Source organism: Mastigoproctus giganteus, chromosome 7, assembly GCF_048544385.1.
Source record: "Mastigoproctus giganteus isolate SK-2022 chromosome 7, ASM4854438v1, whole genome shotgun sequence".
In the NCBI taxonomy this organism is placed as follows: Eukaryota; Metazoa; Arthropoda; class Arachnida; order Uropygi; family Thelyphonidae; genus Mastigoproctus; species Mastigoproctus giganteus.
Window position 1 is genome coordinate 106,167,103 of NC_143581.1, and position 20,891 is coordinate 106,187,993.

General features: G+C 37.1%; 1 protein-coding gene across 1 annotated transcript in view; it reads right to left on the reverse strand.

The window, feature by feature from the left end:
* The window catches only part of LOC150083126 (ankyrin repeat and fibronectin type-III domain-containing protein 1-like), a 558,629-nt gene that overhangs the window by 501,748 nt on the left and 35,990 nt on the right, over nucleotides 1-20,891 (reverse strand). Inside the window, exon 3 of the mRNA XM_090378398.1 lies at nucleotides 14,492-14,653. Coding sequence (XP_090234524.1) covers nucleotides 14,492-14,653 — 162 coding nt within the window. The remainder of the gene's footprint in view (nucleotides 1-14,491; nucleotides 14,654-20,891) is intronic.

The window sequence follows — 20,891 nt, forward strand, 5'->3', positions numbered from 1 at the left end:
ATTATTTGTAAGTGCTGTCAAATAACGATCGTTGGTGTAACTCTGCTCTGTGAGATCGCGCTTGTGGAAGATGTTACGTAGCTGGAGGAAGTGGTAGTTTTTCCATTTCAAGTATTCAATTTGTCACAATTCGTGTTTGAAGTTAGCATTATTGAATAAACACAGTATACCATCGAGCAACTTTTTTTGTGTAATCTTTACTTGGAAACGAACTCTTACAGCGAATATCAAAAAATTCCCTAATACTAATCGTCCGTGCAAAGCAGCAATTTTCAATATAATAAAAGAAACTGCATGAGTATGGATCAGTTGGGAATAGATAACATGAAAAGAGAAGTGTCTTACGTGTCGTTAGATGACATTAGACAAACAATTTTGCAATCTACAAACAAATCCGTACGAAACTCAGTATTCAACAGGGGGATATCACTTCTTTCAGCTCATTTCGCTGTAAGAAAACAGATTTTTCCCATACCGAATCCACAGTATGCATAAGCTTCAATTTCAGGATAATGTTAAAAGATTACAGTAATGAAGTAAAGTGTAATCTTAAGCAAAACTGTCGCTGGCTTAAAAGTTTACTTCAACGTGCAGGTATTGAAATGTTGGATAAAATTTATTTCACCTACGAAGCGTAGTTTCGACTTAATTGCCACGTCAACAGTCAAAATTGGAGAATATGGAATGCTGAAAATCCTCACGTTTTTGAGAAACCCGTTTATGCCCAAGAAAAACCGATGCTTCATGTGGCATATCTCGAAAAAGAATAATGGCAAGGAGGTTCAGTTTTACTGAGAAAATACGGGAACACAGGTTTATTAAAATCCTTTTAACAGGAAACACATAAGATAGTTTTTTGTATTAACGCTTTCCAACTGATTTGGGGAAATTTATGCCCCAAAGCTATTGATGTATGTTTAACTTATTTTTACTTATCTTATGTGTTTCCTGTTAAAAGGATTTTAATAAACCTGTGTTCCCGTATTTTCCAGTAAAATTGAACCTCATTGTCATTATGAACCCTGAGAATAGAGGCCTCTTTAACTTAGTTTGAAGAAGGATAGTTGGGCCGATATTTTTTGGGAAAAAAACAAAAACTGTCACTCTAATGTTTATCACAATGCAGTATATTGCATTACTAGAGGCAAATGAAAGAGACCTCTGGCTTGACCAGGACAAGGAAACCTGCCATACCGTACGCTCGCTTACGAGAGCAACCGACAAAAGCATTCAGAAGCTCAAAAACAGCAATGAAAATACAGTCATGAGTGTATAGAGACACTTCCTCGCAACGTAATCAAAAATGTGAATTTATGTATTGCTAACAACGGAGAATACTTCTGGCATATTCATTATTTGTTAATTATTCTGATAATAAATTGTATTTTTCATTGAACGTTCTTGGGTTCACTCTTAAAATGAACACCCTGTAGATTGTGTATAATACGAATTGCAATGTATATGTATATTGCGAATTGCAGTTTACGTATGAGTCTTCTGTAGTGTTATGAAAACTTAAAAGTGCTTCTTAAATGAAAGAAGAATTATTTATGAAAGCGTAATATGAATTGACTCGCATTTATTTAGATGACAATTTATCACTTAAGAGAGTGTGATTACAGAACACTTTTATGTTGGCAAGATTTTGTTATACAGTTCTATGAAGTGACTACTGTTTCTAATAATAATTTGCTTCTTGAGAATTGTTGGTAGCGTGAAAAGGGTGGTCATGAAACCTTGAATAATAGGTATTAATATTATAGGTTTGGCTGGATTCGGCACCACTGTTTAAGAAGCAGGTTTATATATCGGGATTACTTGTGATTAACTGAAGTTGCATTGTACTGCTGATTAAGAGAATTTTTAAATGAATGAAAGAAGTGAATAATGAATGTAAATTTAAATTAGTCTTTGTTACGGATAGTTCCCTTTTGCGTATATGTATGTATGTATATGTATAATAAAAGAGATATTTTCGGCATCTTCTGATCATAGTGAGAATTAATGTAGTAGTCAGTTTGCACTGCGGACCTTAGTGCTTTGAGGGAAGCTGTTGTCTCAATTCTCAGTGAACAGAGAGATACAAAGGACAACATAAATAGAAAAGGTATTAAAGGAATAGATAAAAAAAAAACAAATATACAAAGAGGTGGAATAAAAGCTTTCTCTCTTTCATGTATACCTCTCAGCAACGCTTCTCATTGACGCTGGTGCTGCGCAATATTCACCAAATAGGCCTCCTAAGTGTCTTCCGACAGGACAACCAATGAATGAGAAATTCAATGGCCTTACCAGACTTCTTTTTTTTTTTTTTTTTATGAAAACCCCAAACACGAAAAGGTATCAAAACCTATAGTACTTAGTACCGGGTATGGGTTGAAGGAGAAGTATGGGGGGAGGGGGATGCCGGAAACTTTGCTCTAGAGACTAAACATGGGTTTCACCACTTCAAGCCTCCAATAAGCAAAGTGGTAGTATTTCACCGGTTGATGAAAGTCATCTACCACCTTTAATCGTCCTACTACTTTAATTTATAGATACGCTAATGCTTATTCAAATGAACATATATGTACAGAATATATACGTTTATATGTTTTGAATATTGCAAGAAAAAAAAAACATAGGAAGAAGAACTATCTTATGACCGAAGAAAAGGTTCGACGAAGGAAAAATACCTCAATTTCAGTTTATTAAAATGTGCTTCTTATTTATATATATAAAAAAGTAATTTCTAATGCAGTAGTAGAGTGTTAATAGAATCTGAAATGGTTTTTTCGCTAAAATAAACAATTTTAGTATTCGTTTTGAATTTTGAGAATGAGAGAACTTGCAAAATTCAATGTTTTCCTAATTTTAGTGAAAATTTCCAAAAATACTTGAAAATTCTATAAATTCCTGCGCTATTAATAATTTTCGAATTTTCCGAAAGTTTTCCAGTTATCTTTTGTTGCCCTTTTTTTATTTTATTTATTTATTGTTTTATTTTATTATTTATTTATTTTTGCAATACACAAGACCGAATTAACTCAAGACGCCAACGCTAATATTACCGTAGTTCATAAAACATTGATTTTTTTTTTTTATTCTGTAGTACAGGTAGTTCACACTGCACTCTAAAATTAATTCATAGTAGCTGGCCGACTAATAAAGCACTGCAATGCACACACCAGATTTTCTAGATTCCCAACCAAATGCAATTCTTATTTTTTTTAATCCGTGGAATTACTTCCAGTGCAATTCGTATGTATTTAACACGTCAACTCCACTCCGTATTGTACTCTCCATATACACAGACTTAGCATTTAATTCACGAATTGGCAGCGGCACCGTACAACCATTCAAGTTTCGAAAAATGGCCACTAGATGGCAGAGGAGCATATCCAAGAATAAGATGATACAGTTGCAATTTCTGGCACGTTTCGTAATGGCCTTAAGTTGAAACCAAAATACGAATTTTGTGAGCTGCATAACGGTAGATCTGAAGTCTCAGTACAGTTTTGCTATTCACTATTGCGTTCGACGTGGCATGAATGCTACAAAACAGTGTGAGAGAAATGTCAGGTTTTCAGAGATAACTGTTTGAAAAAAACTGCAATTTTAAAACTGCACAAGCATTGCACATTAAAAAAGGTCCAGAATCTGTGGCCACAACGACCACTCTCAAAGGCTAATGAAGAAATGGCTTCCGGGAGTGTTTCTATGAATGTGTATACATTTCGACGGAGGTTGTTTAGAAAAGGAGAGAGCACCAGCAGACTTTAGCAACGGATATTAAAATTAAGGTAGGTCCACTCCACTAATTATATGAACAACTTGTGTGCTTACTTACTTGTTTGAATTATTTCGACCGCCCATTTCAACTAATGCAGGACCGTACAAAAGAGCCATGCACTAGATGAGAAGAACACGGAGTCTAAACACAGAAAGAGGAAAGTTTCTTTAACGATAATAATGTACATGCTCCTCCCAAAACCAACTCCAGGACACCACTGCAAAGTCTGAGTTGGCATAATGTTTAGGTTTAAGCAGCATCGGTGAGTGGACAAGATGAAACATCTTGACATACAAGTAAAGTGTGGAGAAGTTAAGAGCATAGTTGAATAACGTAGAATATAAGAAAATCTAGAAACGCTTTATATTTATATGGTATACAGCCTGAAATCAAAATTTATTTACAATTGCATTCCAACCGATTTTCCGTGGTAATAAAGAGCTGGAATGTGCTTAAGGTAATACCATATATTACTGTACTTTGATTTAGGAAAATTTTAAAAAATATTCATCTCCGATACAAAATCAGAATCAAAGAAAAACTGCTCCTAGAGAGAGAGAGAGAGAGAGAGAGAGAGAGAGAGAGAGAGAGAGAGAGAGAGAGAGAGAGAGAGAGAGAGAGAGAGAGAGAGACTGGACCCAGATATTACTGTCAAAGAGAAATATTAGTATTAGTAATGGCCACAAGGTGCAAGGAAGCCTATAGCTTAAGCTGCAATAGCAAAAATAATAAATAAAAATATACGTATACCTTATAATTTAAATTTCAACCCTTATCTTCTATACCGGCTTTTCAAATCTAGCACGTGCTGCATATATTTCATGCTAGAAACAGAGGCCTTACTTCTTACTGCTTTTTCCTTTGATTTCGGCGGCTGGCCCTCGAAGAAGACGTTGAAATCATAGGATACGCAGCATTAAGTACTTCTAATTACTTCTTATTAACTTCTGTACCTTCCTTGTTCTCCGATTTCAGTTCCGTTAGCCCTTTACCTATTCCACTCTCTACCGAAAAACTTTTATATATATATATAGTCAGAAAAATCTTCTGATATGGATTTAAACGAGAATTTATCAAATATTCTACTAATGATATAGATGCTAGACATTTCGGTTGAAATAATTCAGTTTCTTTATACTCACCATCGAGAGGTAAAATTCTATAATAATAAAAAAATTATTTGGATATTTCCGTAATATAAATTATTTTGAGAATACTCTATTATGCATTTGTGCACCTTAATAATGCTTCTAAGGTTAATAGATTATAATCTTTATAGGTTTAAAATTTATGTTTATTTATTAAAAACATATTTACAATAAGCTGTCCTTTTTTCTTAATATTTGCTCAGAATTTGTTTTTTATTATTTTAGCCAAATCCCTATACATACAATTTTTAAAATAAAAAAGCCTCAAATCAGTATTGCAAGTTTCTATATACATCCACCCGCCACGCCCGTTATTTTATCTATGATTCATAAATTTATAAACGCGCCGTGAATAGGCCCGCCAAATTGTTGAAACCACCACAGAGTGGCCCACTCAACCAAAACAGGAAGAGCCCTAGGTTCCACTAGAATATAACACGAAAACTTGTGGCAGCATTATGAAAGTTTTTTTTTTTTTTTTTTTTAAATGAATAGTACTTTTCAAGAAAAACTGTTCCAATACTTTAATACGCCGCAATAAATATCATGATGTACAAAGCATTGGGACACCGTAGTTTAATTCTTTGAGGATATCACCCGCAGAGAAGAAACCTCATTTAAAACCATGCTCCATTGAAATTACCTAATTATTATCCTTCACCGAAATTACCTAATTATTATCCTTCATTTAAATTATCGTCATTATCCTAATTATACATTTACGCGCATTGTGATTTCTACAAGAGGAACCAAAATGAATGGATCTTCACCTAAGGGCTTTCAAATAATCTAAGACGGTTAATCACATTCATTACTAATGATTGCGATTATACATTTTTTTTTCAAGAAAATGTAGGAGGTCTGAAACTGAGTTCCAGCCCGGTTCGAACACAGCAGTACATTCTCATTATTGTGGGTGGTAGAGGTGAATAGAGACTGGTACTTACTTCGATTAGTAAGTACCGTATTCGTAAGCATGCGTATTCGTTTGTCGCGTAGTTTTCAAAGGATTTTGAACAACAGTAACGTCACAGTTAGTACATAGATGGCAGCACAAGCGATTAACTTGTATATCGGCTTGAGGCTATTAACTTGTATATCGGCTAGGGGCTTAGAGGGGAACAGGTATCCTGTGTGTTATCAGACAATCAGCCTAAAACACTGATGGATCCAATATCTCTATTACAGAAGATTTAGGAGAAGTCCGGTTGGCCTGCCTCCCTAAAATCCACTCATGCACACCTTCTCGATGGTAAGCCCTGTTATGTCACTTAGGTGGCAACGAACGTGTAGAGTGGTTTTAAGAAGAACTCTTTATTGCATACAAAACGCACATGCCGTACACAATACCCTTCACGGCTAAAAGCCAGCGCTTAAAACCAGGGGTTCTCTTCAAGACGCCTGGTCAGCGTGAAGAGGAAAAGATACCAAACCCTCCAGCATATGAGAGCACAACAATACAAATGGCCCTCAGTCCCCAGCAGCTTTCACTCTCCCTTTTACGGCAGCGAGAGGATCAGAGTGGAAGCAGAGGGTGCTAAGAATCTCTGGGTACGACCAGGCTGCCATGCACGGAAATTGAACTTGGCCTGTTATAACGTACGATCACTCATCGGTGAAGACAGGATATTAGAGCTGGAAAAGGAATTAGAAAATGTGAATTGGAATATCATCGGTTTGGCTGAAACAAGAAGAAATGAATCACTTATAAGTTTATCAAGTGGAAATCTGCTGTACACCAATGGAAACAGTGAAAGGAGTGAAGGTGGAGTTGGGTTTCTGGTCCATAAAGATTTTAAAAACAACATTTTGGAATTCAAAAGTACATCACCAAGGGTGTCAAGACTAATACTCAAGATCTCTAAGAGGTACAAGCTAAAGGTTATAATGATTTATGCACCAACATCGAGCCCTGATGAAGAGGTTGAAGAAATGTACACAGAAATTGAGAGTCTTCTAGATGAGCAGAAAACCCACTACACTATTATTATGGGGGACTTCAATGTTAAGGTTGGAAAAAGGCAAAACAGCGCAGAAAGAGGAACCATAGGAAATTTTGGAATTGGTGAAAGAAATAAAAGAGGTGAAAGACTTGTGGAATTTGCAGAATCTCAAGGACTGTCAGTAATGAACACTTTTTTCAAGAAAAGGGTGAACAGAAAGTGGACATGGAAGAGTCCAAATGGATTAACAACTAATGCAATCGACTTCATCCTCACCAACAGAAGATATATTGTGAATGATGTTACCGTCCTGAATAAGGTAAATGTTGGAAGTGATCACAGAATGGTAAGATGTACACTTGATATAAATGTAGGAAAGGAAAAAACTGACTCGGGTAAATAATACAAAGGTCTGTGAGATAACAGAGGAGGAGAAAAAGCAGTATGTACTGGAACTTAAGAACAAGTTTCAGCTTCTGCAGACTGCTCAGGACCAAGATATCGATGAGGAATATTACAACTTTCTGAAAGTGATAAAGCCCAAGAAACCTATAGGGAAACAAAAATCCAAAGAAGAAAAAATTAGTCAAGAAACATTTGTCATGATGAACCGAAGACGACAAATGAAGAGCAAGAAAAACACTGACAGGGAGAAAATTGAGTATACTGAGTTATGCAAAGCCATTAGAAAGAGACTCAGAGAGGACATAAGAAGATTTAACACAAGAAAAGTAGAACAAGCATTAAGGGAAAACAAAGGATTTAAATCAGCAGCCACGAGCAGTAATACAGAAAGACAAATGATACTGAAACTGAAGAATAGCGATGGTGTACTTATAAACAGCAGAGAAGGCATAATTCAAATAGCAGAAGACTACTATAGAGAATTATACAAGGAGCAGGGGAATGATGCCAGCAGTGGGGAAGATGGATTGCAAAGTAGCAACACATACGACATACCCGATATTCTTCCTGATGAGGTAGAACATGCATTGAAGAAAATGAAGAATCGGAAAGCCCCGGGGGAAGATGAAGTTACTGTAGAGTTGTTAAAATTGGGAGGAAGAGACATAACACAAAAACTGGCAAGGCTCTTCACAAAGTGCATTAGAAAAGGTGTGACGCCTAAGCAGTGGAATAATGCAATCATAGTTTTGCTGCATAAGAAAGGAGATAAATCAGAAATTGGAAATTATAGACCAATTAGCTTGTTATCCCATATCTACAAGTTGTTCATAAGGGTCATTACTAACAGATTAGAAAGAATATTTGATGAGAATCAACCGAAAGAGCAAGCTGGCTTTAGGACAGGATTCTCAACTATGGATCACCTTCACGTAATATCACAGCTAATGGAGAAAGCAAATGAATATAAAATACCATTATGCCTGGCATTTATGGATTATGAAAAGGCATTTGACTCCATACAGCATAAGGCAATGTTTCGGGCACTGGAAAGACAAGGCATAGATACCCCATATATTATGATTTTGAAGAAAATATATGAAGTGCTACCTCCTTTATTAGACTAGACAAAGACAGTAGCAAATTTAAAATCGAGAAAGGAGTTCGACAAGGAGACACAATATCTCCGAAGCTGTTTACTGCTGCCCTTGAGGAAGCTTTCAGAAGATTAGACTGGTTGCAGAAAGGAGTCAATGTGAACGGAGAGTACCTAAACCATTTACGATTTGCAGATGACATTGTGGTTATAAGCCACGATCCCAAAGAATTAGAGGAAAATCTTAATCAGTTATGCACAGTTAGTAAGGATTTTGAACTAAATATGAATATGGATAAAACAAAAGTAATGATGAACAAGTATGCCACGGAAAGGGAAATAATGATTGAAGGAGCAGTAATTGAAAAGGTGGAGTCATATACTTATCTGGGACAAGTTATTAGCTGTAATAATGATAACTGGCTGGAAGTCAAAAGAAGAATAAATTTTGGATGGATAGCATTCAGGAAATATAGTCACATACTGAAGAGCAATATCCCAGTTTGTCTGAAACGTAAAATAATGAATCAATGTATACTCCCCACCATGACTTATGGAAGTGAAACTTGGGCACTCACCAAAAGAATGGAAGAGAAGCTGAGAACTACACAGCGAAGAATGGAACGAATTATATTGGGAATCAGACTGTTAGACAAGAAGAGAAACACATGGATTAGGCAGCAAACTCAAGTAAAGGACATTCTTATCAAAACTAAAGAACTAAAATGGTCTTGGGCAGGACACATAGCTCGAAGACATGATGACAGATGAACTAAGAAAATAACAGAATGGTACCCAACAGGAGCTAGAAGAAAACCTGGAAGACAAAGGCGGAGATGGATAGATGAAATTCATGAGTTTTTGGGTAGTAAATGGATGGCCAGTGCTCAAAACAGAAGGAACTGGAAAGTTGCTGGAGAGGCCTTCATCGTGCAGTGGATTGAAAATGGCTGATGATGATGATCGGCTTGAGAAGCTCGTAATATAGTGACTGGATCGTTTGTCTTCTTTTCAACCTAAGGCATGCTGAACTTTGTACAACTTAATTATAAGTTCTTGGCTAACTTTCACCCTTCCCCTGAACACACTACCGTTGGCTACATTAAGAAGTTAACCACTTATCGAATATGTAATGGAAAAGCTCGTGAAAGCTGTGTAAGACAAAGAATTTTCATTTTGTCCTTTTATAAAATCTACAGCACTAAGTAGCAAGCATGATTTTGCACTAGCCAGATCTCAATTTTTCTCATTCGGCTTTCAATGGACAGCCAGATGACTTCGTGTGAATTCACTCGAGGCCTACACGAGTTAAGGAGCTGACAAGAACTGGACAAACAGTTGCAAGAGTAGTAAAGCTTTCTTAGGTTACTCAAAAAGTGGGGAGCACCGCAATGAGATACCAGGTAGCGCATTATACCTTCATGGGGACCAAGGCAAAATGGAATTTTGGGGCCCAAAACGAAGAAGGAAACGTTTCGTTTTTTTCTTCGTTTCGAGTCATTCCAAATTTCATTAAAATCAGACAAATAGAAATCTGGCAATTATTATTTCTTTCTACCATACAATTGTTATGCAAAAGAACTTCATAGATAAAACTTTACTCTTAGCCACCACCACTAGCTCTATCCTCTCTGCGTTTGAATCTCATGCAGAGCTTGCAGTCACCTATGTAGACCTCGCAGCAGCTTTCGACTCAATAAACGTTCCTGCAATGCTGAAGCTACTTTCAGACCATTATCAAATCAAGGGAGACACTCTACAGTTCCTCACTTCACTCCTTCAAAATAGAATAATCCGGCTTACTGTCCACGGCCGAACATTCGAGTGGTGTCTCTTCAGGCGTACCACAGGGTGGTGTCTTATCTGGGCTCTTATTTACAGCGCTTATCTCGCCGCTTGTTGAGTCCAGGCAGATACTCTTTGTCATGCTGATGATATGAAATTCCTCACACTGATTTCTCCACATGATGATCTTCTCATGATAACAGCATCAATTAACAATATACTCCTGGAATTTTCAAACTACCTCAACTAGTTTGGACTAAAAATAAATCCAGAAAAGTCTGAATTTATGATATTCTCATTAAAGAAAACGCCTTCCTACATTCAGCCAACACAATGTAATTCTCCTATTCCCATCGTCAAGAAACATACCGATTGGGGGTTATTTTTGATTTCCATGTCGGTAACCACATGGAAAAGCTGCTCACCCAGGCAGCTCGACTCCGATGGATGGCCAAACAGCATTTGCATTATATTAATGAAGTAACAACCACCAGAAGATATATATAAAAGCACAGTATACTCTCCGCTTCTATATGCTGCAGAAGTATGGGCATCTGCTGCCCCTAGCACAATTCGACCACTCTTTTCTACTGCGTTTTGGCTCTTAAAATGGGCCATAAACAAACATGAACTTCCTCCAGTTAAGGACAACTGAAATGGCCAGTTTGATAAAACTTCACAGGCTTCCCACTCTGATTAGGGTGAAATGCCTTACCACAACTGTAATAATGATCACTGGCAAGATTTCGGCATCATCCTTCTGGGACCTGTGCTCTTGGAGAGTCCCTCAGAGCGACTCCAACTCTGTGCCCACATCTCAGCCGTCTCCAATCTGATCCGATAGGTTTCTGCCATTTCAGCTACTTTCATGTGCCCAGTCTTGGATGCTGACCTTAATAAGTTTTCTTGTGATAAGGAGTACAGACGCCGCATTCTTAAATTGTACTTCCCTGTCCCTGATCCTTCTCCTTGAAGCTCATCTTAATGCTGCAAGCCAGCAATATGACATGAAGATAGCTTACCAACAAACCTTGCAGTTTTCCACATATATATTCTTTGTACATTGTGATGTTTATAATTGTATTATACTTTGAGTGTTGAGCTGTATTTACTTTTATTCGTTCACATATGCATTTTTTTATATTTAATTTCTTTGTCTTACATATTGTAATATTACTGTTAACCCCTGGCCTTGTGGCCGTGAAGGGCTACACTGCAATGTATCCATTATATTATTATTATGATTATTGTTGCGATAAAGATTTCTAAAATGTACATACACTGGTGTTCAAAGAAAGTGCATCACCCCTTAAAATTGTAATTGTCGTCCGAATAACATAAGTATATGGCAATACTTCTTACAGATTGCATCAGATAAGATTGACACGCATAGGTGATGATGTAATATTGCATCAACTGTTACTTTCAGCTATATAAGCACGGTCTGCAAAAGAGTTGCAATCATTCCTTGCTTGTGTCAGGATGGCGAGTTACATGCTGTTGACGCCACGAAGAAAGAGTGCGAAGAAGAAAGAGTTGTTTAATGTGAGGAAGTATTTTTGTTGTTCTTTCCGAACAACAAAAATACTGGTTCTGCTGATGGAAAAAAACAGGAACCAGAAGCAAACGAGTGTCTATGCCAAAACGGGACTGCGTTTTGAAGCGCTTATTCCTTAAAAACCATAAAGCTTCTTCGTCTGAGTTGAAAAGAGAATGGGAAGAACATACAGGAGTGGTAACAAGTGCAGTAACAGTCAGAAGACGCCTCATCAAAAATGGACTTGTAGCCCGTCGTCCTAAGAAGAAGCTCCTCCTCACACAAAAAATGAAAAAGGGCCTTTTAATTTGGTGTAAGGAGCATGTAAAATGGACTCCTGAACAGTGGAAGTCAGTTATTTTATCGGATGAGAAGAAATTCAACCTGCATGGCTCTGAAGGGTGACAAACGACTCGCCGTAGACGTGGTCAAGAATACTGTCCAGAGTGTATGGTATCTACAGTGAAATTCCCTACCAGACAAATGATATAGGGGTGCATTTCGTATCTCGGAGTAGGTCACCTGCAGTTTATAAAAGGTTTGGTAAATACCAATGGATACCTGGCTATATGGAAAGGCAAATTGCTGCCAGCCATTTCAACCTGCCAAGTAACTGCACTTTCAGGATGACTCTGCTCCTTGTCATCGGGCAAAGAGTTTAAGTAGGTACTTCTGTAGTTACTTTAGCTTCATTTCTGCATTAGAAGTTTGACAGTAATGTGTTTTCATTTGTTACAGGTGAAAAAATGGTTGGAAGAACGGTCCATTACAACTCTTAGCAGGCCAGGAAACAGTCCGGACCTGAATCCTATAGAGAACTATTGGCATCGTCTGGAATGTGCAGTTGCCAGCAAGAAACCAAACCCCCTTCGTGAACTTCATAATTCGTGTTTTGAACCACGAACTATCAGTTGATTATCTTCAGAAATTGACCTTGTCAATGCCTCGACGATGTGTTGCTGCCATCACTGCCAGAGGCGGTTCAACTAAATATTAGTTTGCACCTGGTGAACTTCTCATTTTGATTTCCATTTAAAATGATAAACTGAAGCAAAATGAGGGCTTCTGATAACATTTCAGCCATACTGTCGTATTTACCAAAACTGTTGTATAAATGCTCATTTTGGAATGTTTTGAGAGCACCTGTCAAATATTACTTAGCTTTGCCTTAACTATTAATAAATATCTTTTGTTTATATTTTTATTGGTGATGCTGGTCATTAATGTAACATACCATAGCAAAAGAAGTGTCAGAAATGTGAAATTCCTAGGTGATGCACTTTCTTTGAACACCAGTGTAGTTTTGATGCAGTATTGTTAGCTTTAGGCAGGTCTGTGCACGCTTCGCGTGTATTGTTATGTAAGACTCGTGAACGTGGTGCCGCTTGTGATTGTTTGTTTTGATTTTATTGGCGCATTAGCTACTAAGGCTATAATGCGCTCCGCTTGTGAAGAGATACATATACAGAGAGAGAGAGAGAGAGAGATTAAAAAAAAAAAAGGGCACACCGACAAAAAGTAATAAATATTATACAATAATAATTAAACTGAACGGCTAAGTTTAGAGAAATTAAAACTATTGTTATTGAGTTACTGAATACAGTTAGGGAAGGACATTACGTGGTCGTTTTCCATTAAGATCATTACTATATTTAATACCACGTGAAATTAATAATAGTTTATTATGCAATCGCCTAAACCCCTATACATTAAGGTGAAGAATACTATCCAGAGTATTTCAGGCATCTTACCGATACCCATCATCAGACCATGTTGCTGACAGACTCCTACTTGCCGATGCTGCCGGAAACCAGGAATACACATCAGGTTTCCGGCAGCTTCGGCAAGTAGGAGTCTGTCAGCAACATGGTCTGATGATAGGTATCGGTAAGATGCCTGAAGCGTCACCTTAATGTATAGTGGTTTAGGCGATTGTTTAATAAACTATATTAGACTAGAAAAGAATAGCGAAAGCTTAAAATTTAACTATATTATTAATTTCACGCGGTACATGAGTGGTATTAAATATAGTAATAATCTGAATGAGTTATTGAATGTTATTTAGTGTTCTATAAAATTATAATCTTAGTAATTAGTTGATAAAAAATCACTATATTTACTTTTCACTTCTATTAATCACAGAAAATGAAAAATAATTTAAGAAAAAAGTCGAATGCGCCTGAAATGTAACGCACTGCGTCCATAAACTGACGTGTTTCTTGTTACAAACAGTTGCTGCTTGTATAACTCATAAATTCATCCACCACGAAATACTTTTCACACATCTGGGATGGTGTTCTCAGAACCTCGCCAGCTGTTACACTACCCACAAGAGGCTGATTAATGACCCATTTCTTATAAACTCTTTCAACACACATTCAGATAGATATAACCATGGGCACTATTCATCTGAATTGGCAGCTCTATCTCATTCCCCAAAACCAATCCACTGCCCCAACTAGTCCGCATCTTCCCAAAGTTCAACACCAAAATTTCCTCCTTCCACGTATCCTTTCTAGAACAAATCTTATTTTGCTAGAATTCTATAAGTTTCAATACCTTTTCGCGTTAGGGGTAACCCTAAAAAAAAATAAAACAAAAGCTTTCGGAGTATATGACTTTGCCATTTTGGTCATTTGGCAACACATTCGTTAAAATCCCTTAGATATAAATAAAATGCAAATTAAACAATCGGAACTCCTGTGATCTTGTGAGGCCACAATAGGATCAAAGGAATTTTGATTGGTTGAATCAATTATTGACAATCTATATTCAACGTCAGACTTTTGTTTAGAAATTACTTACCTTACAGCTAGGATGTCATCTATCCCGTCGAATTCCTCCATTGGAAATCCATTTAGATGAATTCCGTGATCGGCATCAGCATCGGAGTCATCTATTCTGTTCTGATTACCGTGACAACAACAAGGTCCTTCCGCATTGCAGATACAGTCGCATTCTTCTACACTGCAAATGACAATTACAGTTATTGCAATAATCCCCTACTTTAACAAATTAGGGCATAACATATGCCCATTTATACACAGCAAACACTAAGTAAAATATATTGACCTCGAGAAAATGATTTAACCATAAAATCTACAACTAATCTTACATACAAGTGTCGTCTTCTTTATCTAGTAAGCAGTATTGGAGAACTGATCAAGCCACATCTGCCACCGTTGGCAAATATGACTGTGATCAGGTGCAAGCAAAATTACGGAGAACCCCCCGCCCAGGATGTTAAGAAAAGAACAATGTAAGTAATCCATGACATAATAATAATAAAAAAAACTTTATATGCTATCGCAAAAAAACACGTAGTTTTCTCTATCCCATGATTATCCTTATGAGGTCGAAATCTGTGAGTGGGATCAGCTGCTCCATTCAACTTGAAGCGCCTTTACGCTGCAGAATGTACGCTCGCTATGAAACATCCAACGGTGTTTCATGATTTACGCGCTCGCGAGCATAACTATGCATGATACTCCAAACTTTCGTGCATTATCCATGATGAGGCCACTAGAGCATTATTACGAAAGTTCTAAAAGGATGAATCGGTTATCCCAATCGTCCAGACGTCTGCAGCTGGCGCATCCTTGTTTGTTCGTTTTTGGAGTTGCTCTCCTTATGCTCTTTAAATATCGGGTTGCACTTAGTAGATAGGTTGCTACCTGCCAAAATACTATCTAACCAGTACAGACAAGCTGCCATGACAGCTCATGAAGTTTTATCGATGATATACAATAATTTTGCCAGCAGTGATTAGAAATTGACTATCCCGTTGTGCAAAGAAAATATTAGGCCACATATTGAATACTGCATACAGGTCTGGCAGGCTGATGTGCTGAAGGATGTGGACCTGTTGGAACAGGTACAGAAAAGAGCAACAAGATTAGTGAGCGGAACAAAAGGGTGATCTTAAAAGGAAAGCTTCAGCTTTTCAAATTGCAGAATCCGCAAACTAAGTGCCGACGAGGAGATTTGATTGAGGCGTTTTAAGGCTTTGAATGGATTGAGCAAGCCCAATGCTGATGGCATCCTTCCTATTGAATTTATGCCCCTTTATGTGAAAACACATATAAAGGGCATAAATTCAAATTGTCTTTGCCTTCAGCCAGCGAGTATTTGATTGCTGGAACAATCTGGAATAATTTGGCCGATGCGGTATAAACTGGCTTTCTTTCATCATTTTACATTACTAATACTGTAGTCTTGACGTCCATCTGCTCAAAGTTTACGACAGCACCATAGATCTTATGAAATAACTCGCAGGGAACATTTTTCCCACGTTCCTTTATATTCAATAATGAACAAACATTCGACTGATGTGATTATACCATTTTTGAGAGTTTCCCATTATTATCATTAGCTATATGGTACAAGGAACCCTGAGGCGTTCGCTGCACAAGCAAAAAAAAAAAAAAAAAAAAAAAAAAATTCTGAGTTACCCTGAGTGAGAGAGAGAGAGTCAGAAGTAGAAGGGAATCACCAAGGGAGAGAAGAATGATGATGATATCCAGCTTAGGACCCTGGGCGTGCCAAGCCCATATTCACCAGACGTTAGCCCCTTACCCAGACAAAGGTGAAACCAACCAAATGGTCCCATTTTCTCCAACAGTGGCGTTTGATTTAGATGTCACAAGCATTTCTGTAAGTGGCCCTATTTTTTTTTTTTTTTGTTTTCGAATGATGTAAGGCAATAGACTTTCTACATCTGCAAAAGAAAAAAAAAAAAAAACTATCACGCATACCTTCCCAGTCGCCACAGAGTACCTATGCAATAGCGGAGATGGGAAACCCCCCTGGTGCCTTCAGACAACTAACAGTACCTATGCAATTCTGCTTTGAATTTTACCAAACTATCCGCCTCGACTAACTGTGACAGGGAATTTATTCCACTGATATAAAACACGCTGCACGAAAGTAAACTTCATGAGATCTGGCCTTCACTTCCTCCCCAGTATGAATGAATAAATATTATTTATTTGGAAATTCGTGCCCGCTGGTCCTTCTCTCTTTTACGAATGAAAATATAAAACTCATTTTACCGATTCCTTTCATGGCCTATAAATACTTCTATAAGACCGCCCCCCCCCACAAGATGTCTAGTTACCAAGCTTTGAATTCTGCACCTTTTCTAAGCCAATGTTCATATGGACATCGATTAGCACTCACTCACTGACCAATCTGGTTGCCCTTCTCTGAACCATTTCTAAAAGTTCTGTCTTTCTTCAAGTGTGGCCTCCCGATCCGAACACAATATTCTAAACGTGGTCCCACTGTCGTTCTTTTATGAAGGGACCATGGCATCTTTTTTTTTTTTTTTTTTCCTACTTTCCAGGTTCTTTTTTTAATCACAGACAGAAACCTTACGGCCAGTTTACACTGCGCGGAAAATATCACGTCTGACTGAAACATAATCCCTAAGTCTTTTTTGGTCCTGGACCACTTTTAACTCTTGCACCCCTTCCCCAGCTTACAAATAACATATGGATTTCTGTTCCTTAGGTGCAAAACCTTACATTCCAAAGCATCAAAGTTTAGTTTCCATTTTTCAGCCCATTTGTGAAGTCTATCTGTAATTTTTCAGCAAAATGGCCTGATTTTTGGTAATTTACAACCCCTCCTACTTTTAATCACACCAAACTTCGACAATTTCCCCTGCATTCCCTCATCAGTGTCACTAAAGGAAGATAAAAAACAGAAGTGGAAGGACTCCACTTGCTACTTTGGTCCATTCTCAGGTTTTTTTCATTTATTTAACCTCTGTCTCTTTATCTTTTAAATCCGACAAAGAACCTTGATATTAATCCCAATTGGCTCCAGTGCATATAAGGGCCTTTCAGTTCGTCAAGCTGACTGCAGAACAGTAAATCATTGCCATTTACTACGATGCTTATATCTGCAGCATTTCGTTTTGTAAATATGATGTACTAAATACATTTTAGATTAAAAGTACTTAAATAAAGCAAACAATCATAATAAAATAATGTTTAATATCTGTTCTCTATAGACACAATATCTGATAATATCTGAACATAAATATTAAATAATTCTTATTTGCTATCGCAAAAGTTGCTTTCATTTCTCTGTTCACCGTCTATATGCATTCTGTGTGTTTCTCCTCTAGCCTTCTTCCGCGTGTGATAGGGGTGAGTTGCGTCTCTCTCCCTCTTTTTGTCTTTATTATTGTAAACTTGTGGCATATTTCTTGCCACCAACGGTATTATTGTTTGTATATGTTTTCTCCATACCCAAAAGAAAAAGACATTTATAGTACTGACACTACTAAGAATAAGTCACAGAAATTAATAAGAAATAAAAATTATATTTTAGTTAATGTTTTTAAGGATTCTGCAAAACATTCGTCCGGGCCTGTGCTTTACATCCATCTGTTTGTTGATTAGCGGTGTATAATTCAAAGAGAGCATATAATTGTCCAAAATACTAAGGTGGGGATCAGTGTTCATGGTTTCAAAAGGCTTTGCCTATGCCACGAAAACAGCGCCGCACCATATCCACCCCTCCGAACTTGTAGGCATCATCTACATTCATTTGATTGACATAGGGCGTAGCGAGATTCGTCACTCCGTATAACGATTTCCACTGCTGTATGGACCAATTATAGCATCCGTCGCACCATGCAAAGCGAGATCGCTCAATGCAATTGTGGTGTTTGGCTTTTCTCTGCGCTGCTGCTCTCTTCCATGAAAACCGAGACTATGGAGCTCCATACGACACATCATCTGTCCTAACACACTGAGGTCGCAGTGTGTTAGGACAGACTGCGACCTGCTAGCGCCTTAAATTCCTGGTTGATATTTTTCCAGGGATGCCTGGCGAAATTGTAGTACTATCCTTCCGAGTAGTCTCTGGTTACGTGGAGTGGGCTTCGGTGTTCTTCCTGGACGGTAAGGCGCCTCCGTAGCCAGGTGGGCAGGAGCAGCAGTGCGTAGCACACGCTTCTAGATTAGACCGGGGTTCGAGCCCGTGACCACCAAATACGGAGGATGCGGAAAGGTCAGGGAATGACCACCGCATATCCCCGGAGCAATATAGCCTTAGTTGCTAATGTTCCTAAAAACCAAATAACAACAACAACCTGGACGGTAGTGGTACTTACATGCTTCCATTACATGACATCGGCGACAGTCAACCTTGGATAATGTAGGCTGTCGGCAACAACTGCAAAAATCGACAAACCAGCAGCATGGTTTCCTATACACCCTCTCAAAATCAGTCTGATTATCTCTACGTACCATAACGAAAACCACTCAATGATTTGCTCCCACCGACTGGAAATTTTGCACATTCATTATGAACAATGAACCATTCTCATACGCCTTCCTTAATACACTGCTTTCAGTTGCATCTTTACCCAGAAGGTCCGATGACAATGAAATCAGGGGTATCCGTATATTTTTGGAGTATAGTGTGAGTATATGCACACACAATCAGAGTTTGTAAACTACACTGACAAAAATTGTAGTGGTTCTATGTGCCAAAACAAGTGAAAAAGCTCATATAAACATGTGTCCGGTTATGAAAGATTAGGGATTTATAGAATTTTAAATTATTAAATTAAATTAAACACACACGTAGTTATGAATAAATATTTACTAGATACGCACCTAAATAAATAAATTTTCTGTTTATACTGCGGGACGATCACACGGTCAGAGGAGTACACAAAATATATAGAATACAAGGAACAGCACCGTATTTAGTAGTCATGTGTAGAGGCCCGGTCACTCAGGGCACGTGTACTTAGGCACCCTCGCGCCTGACCACACGGCTACGGCTTATTTTTTGTTATTATTATTATTTTTTTTTTTTTGCTATTCAAAATTCCATAGATTTTTTTTTTTTATTCAAACGGCCACAGTTTCATAACTGTTCAGAATTAGGCACATATATATATATATATATAGTAGTCATGTGTAGATATATATATATATATATATATATATATATATATAGTAGTCATGTGTAGATATATATATATATATATATATATATATATATATATAAAGCATCCATAATATTACTGAGTTTAGGTTGTAAAGATGTAAAATTATAGTTAAAGTGTAATATATAGAACACCCAATTAATGCCATCAAACGATCGAACATTACATCGGACGTTATGTATATACTAAATAGATACGTTATAGTGTAAAGTTAATATCTTTAAAGTTTGAAAATCCATATAGCCATAGTCCTGCCATATCTCCAGTATACATGAAAACCAAAATATAAATCATATTAAGTAAATTAATAAAATAATAAAATAATAAGCCCAACACAGGAAAATTATTTTGCAAGGAACTTTGTCGAGGGCTAAACCCTTACAAAATAACCAACCCATGCTAGACTGAGCCATCGGTTTCTGTTATCATCTGCCTGTATACTAAAGCCAAAATAATATAATAGTGGAAATGTGGAATAATTTAGTATAACATTAACGTAAGATTTGAGACAAATGTAAGTCTAGAATGCCAAAACAACAAGTGTCGTACCGTAATACATAACAATAATTTATAAATGATACAGGCTGGATGATATTTAGCCCGACCGATCGCTACCACATTATAAGCACAACTGAGTAATTATTATTAGTAATTTTAATAATTACTCAGTTGTGCTTATAATGTGGTAGCGATCGGTCGGGCTAAATATCATCCAGCCTGTATCATTTATAAATTATTGTTATGTATTACGGTACGACACTTGTTGTTTTGGCATTCTAGACTTACATTTGTCTCAAATCTTACGTTAATGTTATACTAAATTATTCCACATTTCCACTATTATATTATTTTGGCTTTAGTATACAGGCAGATGATAACAGAAACCGATGGCTCAGTCTAGCATGGGTTGGTTATTTTGTAAGGGTTTAGCCCTCGACAAAGTTCCTTGCAAAATAATTTTCCTGTGTTGGGCTTATTATTTTATTATTTTATTAATTTACTTAATATGATTTATATTTTGGTTTTCATGTATACTGGAGATATGGCAGGACTATGGCTATATGGATTTTCAAACTTTAAAGATATTAACTTTACACTATAACGTATCTATTTAGTATATACATAACGTCCGATGTAATGTTCGATCGTTTGATGGCATTAATTGGGTGTTCTATATATTACACTTTAACTATAATTTTACATCTTTACAACCTAAACTCAGTAATATTATGG